Below are 6795 nucleotides of genomic sequence, written 5' to 3'. Positions count from 1 at the left end.
CAATAGAGGGCACAGAACCCCATCAATGGCCAATAGAGGGCACAGAACCCCACTGCAAACCCACACCAATGGGCCGACAGAGGGCTGGTCAACCCCACTGTGCTGACTCCATGACACCGCTGTGTTTTCCACCCCCTGCAGCGGTGAAGTTTGGCCGCATGTCCAAGAAGCAGCGGGACAGCCTCTACGCCGAGGTACAGAAGCACCAGCAGAGACAGGAGCAGAGCGGTGGCCCCAAGGATGAGCCCGAACCCCTGAGCCGCATCTACACCACCAGCGTCAGCAGTGGCCTCTCAGACCTGGATGACATCTCCACGCTGTCTGACGGGCTCCTCTTCGACTTCCCCCTCACTCCTGATGGCAGCAGCACCTACTACAACCTCGACCTGCTGGCTTCGGCGCAGCCCTCGCCTGATCAGTCCAGCCTGGATGTGGCCGACGCCACGCTCATCAAACAGGAATCCATCTATGAGCTGATGCTGGAGCCAGCCCTGTTTGCACATGGGGCGCTGGAGGGCAGCCAGCTGGCTGGGGACATCTCCGTCCTTGAGATTGGTGAGGGATGAGTTGATTGGAAGAGTCCTTCAAGGTCACAGAACTGTGGAGTGATTGGGTTGGAGGGGTCCGTAAGGATCATAGAACAACGGGACGGTTGGGACGGGAGGGGTCATAAAGATTCTAAAATGATGGAATGGTTGGGATGGAAAGGACTCTAAAGATCATAGAAGCATGGAATGAGTTGGTTGGAAGAGAACCTGAGGATCATAGCACTGTAAGATGGTTGGGTTGGAAGGGATCCCTAAGCCACCCAACCCCAGCCGTGCCATGGGCTGGGTGCCCTCCAGCAGCTCAGGCTGCCCAGGGCTCCGTGGAGACCCCCAGGGATGGGGGCACCCACAGCTCCAAGCGGTGCCAGGGCATCACCTCTATAGAGCACAGAATTTCCCCTTCACATCTGACCTAAATTTCCCCTCTTCCACTTTAAACCATTCCCCCATATTCTATCCCCACTGCTTCGCAGACCGGATCGCCCAAAACGTGGTCAAGTCGCACCTGGAGACCTGTCAGTACACAGCAGAGGAGCTGAAGCACCTGGCCTGGAGCCTCTACTCCCCAGAGGAGGTCCGTGCCCTGCAGAGCAAGGTGAGATCCATCATAGGATCATGGCATCATTCCAGTTGGAAAAGAGCTCTCAGACCCCCAAGCCCAAGCTCAGTGCGTCCTGCCATGCCCTCAGTGCCACGTCTCCACAGCTCAGAACACCTCCAGGGATGGCGACCCCATCACCGCCTCCTCCAGTTCCAGTGCATCACCACTCTTTTGGATATTGTTCTTAATACACAGCACATTTCTGCTCCTCTTGGGATCTGGTTCACCTCACTGTGGTCAGGGCTCACGTTCCATCTCGACCCCAACCTTCTGTTGGGATCAGATTGACCCTGCTCTCAGGACCCACGTTCTACCCCAGCCCCAAATTTCTGTTGGGATCAGATGGATCCCACTGTGGTCAGGACCCATATTCCACCCCAGCCCCAACCTTCTGTCGGGATCTGGTTGACCCCATTATGATTGGGACCCGTGTTTCATCCTAAGCCAAACCCAGCGGTGCTCCACGCAGGGACCCCTCTGCCCATCTCCGAAGCCTTTTGGAGCCATAGGGGTGGATCATGGGTTGGGGGCACCAATGGGGAGGTGGGAGGTGGGAATGCCCCGGGTGCCAATGAGCCCTAAGGGCTGTCCCTGCTGACCCCGCAGAGCTGTGAGGCCATGTGGCAGCAGTGCTCGCTGCACATCTCCAACGCCATCCAGTACGTGGTGGAGTTCGCCAAGCGCATCGATGGCTTCATGGAGCTCTGCCAGAACGACCAGATCATCCTCCTCAAAGCCGGTAAGGGCCGTCCCCAATGCTGCCCCGAGCAGAGATTTCCCTTTGGTGAAACATCGGGGTCACAACTGAAAGCCAAACAACAACAACAACAAAAACCAAAAGCAAACCCAAATGGGATCTACTGGAATAAACCCCAAACCCAAACCCAAATGGGATCTATTGGAATAAACCCAAAGACCAAACCCAAACGGGATCTGTTGGAATTCACCCAAAATTCAGACCCAAACCCAAACGGGATCTGTTGGAATAAATCCCAATCCCAAACCCAAATGGGACCTATTGGAATAAACCCCAAACCCACATTGGATCTGTCTAACTGCTGTGCTCTTGGGAATGAACAATCTGGACTCCAAACTTGCACGGGGGGCTTTTCTCTCTCTTCCATTTGGTTGTGGGATGATGGAACCCCCTGCCCTCCCCTCCCTCGCCTGCTGTCCCTCTGCCTGTGCCAGGTTGCCTCGAGGTTCTCCTGCTCCGTATGATCCGAGCCTTCAACCCCCTGAACAACACCGTGCTCTTCGAGGGGAAGTTTGGTGGCGTGCAGATGTTCAAGGCGCTCGGTGAGATCCGCTTCGGGGCCTCTTTGGGGCACCCTCCTCCTTTGGATGCCCGGATGGGGGATGCCCCCATGTGAAACACGGCATCCCTATGGCTGGGATCCCTAAGGATCCATCCCTGTGGCTGGAAAAGAACTCCGGGATCATCCAGTCCAACCTTAACACCAACCTTCTGTTGGGATTGGGTTGACCCCATTGTGGTCAGGACCCATGTTCCATCCCAACCCCAACCGTTTGTTAGGAGCAGGTTGGCCCAATTGTGGTCGGGACACACGCTCCACCCCAACCCCAACAGTCTGCTGGGATCTGGTTGACCCCACTGTGGTCAGGACCCACGCTCCATCCCAACCCCAACCATTTGTTGGGATCAGGTTGACCTCATCGTGGTTGGGGCCCGTGTTCCACCCCAATCCCAACCTTCTGTTTGGATCAGATTGGCCCAATTGTGCTTGGGACCCATATTCCACCCCAACTCCAACCTTCTATTGGGATCTGGTTGACCCCATTGTGATTAGAACCCACGTTCCACCCCAACCCCAACCTTCTATTGGGATCTGGTTGACCTCATCATGGTTGGGACCCATATTCCACCCCAACCCCAACCTTCTCTTGAGATCAGGTTGACCCCATTGTGATCAGGACCCATCTTCCACCCCAACCCCAAGCCCAAAGATGCTCCACACAGGGGAGGAGCATCTCCAGAAGCTTTCGGAGCCATTGGGGTGGGACGTGGGTTGGGGGTCCCAATGGAGCCGTGATGTCCCCCTGTCCCCCCATAGGATGCGATGACCTCATCAGCGCCGTCTTCGAGCTGGGGAGGACCCTGTGCCGCCTGCAGCTGTCAGATGAGGAGCTCGCCCTGTTCACTGCCGCTGTGCTGCTCTCCCCAGGTGTGTGGGGGGCACAAGGGGGGTCTGGGGCCAAAGCTGAGGGGAACAGGCCCTGAAATCCCAAATGATTTGTTATTTTTGGGGGAAAGGCGGGTGGGGAAAACATGTATAGCAGACACATCTGCCAAATGTCGGTGGGTGGAAGAGCTTTGTCCCAGTGGCAGGGTTGAGGGTGGTGCGGGGTCGTCCCATGTCCCCAAAGCCACCCCAAGGATCTGGAAGGGTGGTGGGAAGAGCAGTGGGCACCTCTAGAGTGTGGGGTGGAGCTGTAGCCATGGCACTGACCTGGCCATCCCCACAGACCGCCCATGGCTGACGGAGTCCAAGAAGGTGCAGAAGCTCCAGGACAAGATCTACGTGGCCCTACAGCACGAGATCCAGAAGAAACACTCCGCTGAGGACAAGCTCTCAAAGGTTGCAGTGCTGCGGGGAGCCCGGCTGGGGGAAAACCCAAAGAACAGAGGGATGGGGATGGGCAGCGTGTGGGGTGCCCAGAAAGCTGTGGGTGCCCCATCTCTGGAGGGACCCTGGGCTGGTGGGGGTCAGATGGCCCATGGCAGGGGTGGGGGTCTTTAAGGCCCCTTCCGGCCCAGCCATGCTGTGATTTTATGGTTCTGTGATCTTATGGGTCCCCCTCCAACCCAACCACCCTATGGCTCCATGTCCTTTAAGATCCCTTCCAACCAACTCATCCCGTGGTTCAGTCACCTTTAGGGTCCCTTCCGACCCAACACCCTACGGCTGTATGATCTGTAAGGCCCCTCCCAACCCATCCTATGGTCCTACAGTTCTGCCAAACTCTTCCAACCCAACCATTCTGCGATTCTGGGATCTTTAGGGTCCTTCCCAACCCAATCATTCAATGACTCTATGGCCAATGACTGGGAACGTGCACTCACTGCTCCTCCTTTCCCTGCAGATGGTCTCCAAGCTGCCCCTGATGAAGACTATTTGCAACCTGCACTTGGACAAACTGGAATTTTTCCGTCTCCTGCACCCGGAGACGGCCATGAACTTCCCACCCCTCTATAAGGAGGTCTTCAACTCGGAGCTGCAGTACAGCGACCCACGGGAGAGCTAAGGCTGGGAGCTGCCAGCCCCCTCCCCGGCCCCAAATCCGGAGACGAACTGAACCCTGAGGTTTGGGGCCGTCCGTTTAAATCGTGTAACCAAACCCAAGACAGCGGGGTGTTGGATTGCAATAGCTCTTGAATGTAAAGCACCTTTGAAGGAAAAGCAAAAAGGACTTTGCCGTAGCCGTGAAATGAATGTGAAATCTCCACTTGGGAGAGGAGATGCTCCTGGAGGTGCGAGGCACCGACTCGTCCTCGATCCGGGGGAGCGGAACCAGAGGGCTGTGGGTCGGTGCTCCCCATTAGCGGAACTCATAGGGAAGGACACGGAGCGAACCTCACCATGGAAGAGTCGCCAGGAAGGCGATGGGATTTGGAGAAACGTGGGGTTTTGCAGCCGTGTGGTTTTGTAGCGTCGTGTCCCAACTCACGGCGGAGTTCACCCACTCATCTGTGGGTCCGTCAGCCCCAATTCTGCCCCCCGGTGTTGGTAGAACCCATTGAGCGTCCCAGTGCTGAGTGCCAACCGGGGATGCGCCGCGCGCGTTTCCTGCCCTCCCGGATCCTGAAGGTGGACAAGAAGGGAAGAGTCAGAATTGCCTTTTTCATCTTTGGGATTTGTCAACGTCAGCGTCGCCGTCTTCATTTCATCGGCAAAGAAAGCATGAAAGCACCTTAAACTGGGGAAGGATGAACCCTGGTGGGAGAGATTTGGGGTTCTGAGCGAGAGGAGCCCACATGGGAAGAGTGGAAGTATTGAATACCAATAATTCAACTGCCCAACACGGGAACCTGCACTTTTCAGTTCTCTTTATAGGAACGGACTCGTTGAGTTATTTATTGAAGGGATGGAGCGGATTTCACAAGGAGGGGCTTGGGGCCCTGCAGTGCTGCCATCCCAAAGCCAAACCCAGGGGTCTTGGTGGTACGTGTCAAAAGGGATGGGAATGGAGCGCCGGAACCTTAACCCTACCCCTTAACTCCACCTCTAACCCTAATCCCTAACTCTTAACCCTAACCCCTACCCCTAATCCTAACTGTAACCTCTAACCTATGACCCAGAACCCTACCCCTAATCCTAACCCCTAACTCTTAACCCTAACCCCTAACTCTTAAACCCAACCCATAATCCTGACCCCTAACCCCCACCCCTAAACTTCACCCTAACCCTAACCCCTAACCTATAAACCTAACTCTTACCCCTACCCCCTAACCCTACCCCCTACTCCTATCGCTTAACCCCTAACTCTTAACCCTGCCCCTAATTCCTACCCATAACCCTACCCTTAGCCCCCTACCCTTACCTTACCCCTATCCCTAACCCTCTTACCACCTACCCCTTACCCCCTTACTCCCTAACCCTCTTCCCCCTTCCCCCTAACCCTCACCCCTCTCTCTCACCCCACGTTCCAGCCCCATGGGGCCGCGCTCTCCATGTGCGCTCCGTTCCACGTGGATGCGTTCATCTGCCCGCGTCCCCCCACCCTGTGTATAAAACAGATCAAACATAACTTATATCTATTCCTGTGAATGTCGGTGCAAAGAGAACGCTCTCGACGAAGCTCCGATGGCTTTTATCTTATTTTAAGCTCTATGAATGAATGGAAGGAATAGGAGATCCCGCGTTCCGTGTCCCGGCTCTGCACCCATGGGTGCTGGTGGCCCCGATGGGAACCCACTGCCGTTTAGGGGACGTGAGTGGGATGTTCTGTCCGATGGGAATTTCTATTTTTTTAAAGAAAAGAAAATGATGAATAAAACCTCTTTGGGCCCACGCAGCCGTAGGAGCGGAGAAGTGTTTATTTGAGGACTTTGCCGGACTTTTTTCATGACGTTAAATAAAGATGAGATGGATGGAGAGCGGAGGGGAACGTGTGGGGCTGCATGGGAACAATGTGGGGAGCAGTGAGTGTGACCCCAGTGGTACTGAGCGGGTTTCCATGCATGGAACCCATTGCTGCATCTGCCCCATAACCTCCAGTACTGACCTGAACTGGTAGCCCAGTGTCCCCAATAGTGCCTGTTCAGTGGGGCAGAGGGACCTCTGCTGGTGTGGGGCTCAAATGTTCCCTTCCTGCTTGTGTTCTCACAGTGGCTGACCCACAGAACCTGACCCACAACCTCACCCCCAGCACCTGACCCATAGAACCTGACTCCATAGAACCTGACTCCATACAACCTGCCCTACAGCATCTGACCCATAGAACCTGATCCCATAGCACCTGACCCACAGGACCAGACCCCCCAGCATCTTACCTACAGAACCTGACCCACAGCACAGGACTCATAAGACCTGACTTACAGGATCTAACACTACAGCTCCTGATCCCACAGGACCTAACCCATAGAACCTGACTCGTAAAACCTGAACCCTCAGGACCTGACCC

At 55.5% G+C, this 6795-nt stretch overlaps 1 protein-coding gene across 2 annotated transcripts in view; it reads left to right on the top strand.

Annotated features, from left to right (window-relative positions):
* The window catches only part of LOC122191246 (nuclear receptor ROR-beta-like), an 11814-nt gene extending 6370 nt beyond the window's left edge, over positions 1 to 5444 (top strand). For both annotated transcript variants that reach the window (XM_042891482.1, XM_042891483.1), the window contains 7 exons: positions 142 to 555; positions 1022 to 1143; positions 1756 to 1888; positions 2341 to 2448; positions 3225 to 3335; positions 3637 to 3749; positions 4255 to 5444. In XM_042891482.1, coding sequence (XP_042747416.1) covers positions 142 to 555; positions 1022 to 1143; positions 1756 to 1888; positions 2341 to 2448; positions 3225 to 3335; positions 3637 to 3749; positions 4255 to 4416 — 1163 coding nt within the window. In that variant the 3' untranslated portion in view covers positions 4417 to 5444. The remainder of the gene's footprint in view (positions 1 to 141; positions 556 to 1021; positions 1144 to 1755; positions 1889 to 2340; positions 2449 to 3224; positions 3336 to 3636; positions 3750 to 4254) is intronic.
* Positions 5445 to 6795: the final 1351 nt, after the last annotated feature.

The sequence above is a fragment of the Lagopus leucura genome, unplaced genomic scaffold (genome assembly GCF_019238085.1).
Source record: "Lagopus leucura isolate 7727_CA_CO unplaced genomic scaffold, USGS_WTPT01 145-9_obj-0_obj, whole genome shotgun sequence".
Taxonomy (NCBI): Eukaryota; Metazoa; Chordata; class Aves; order Galliformes; family Phasianidae; genus Lagopus; species Lagopus leucura.
Note: the sequence above shows the minus strand (reverse complement) of the source record. Positions and strands in the feature narration are given on the sequence as shown.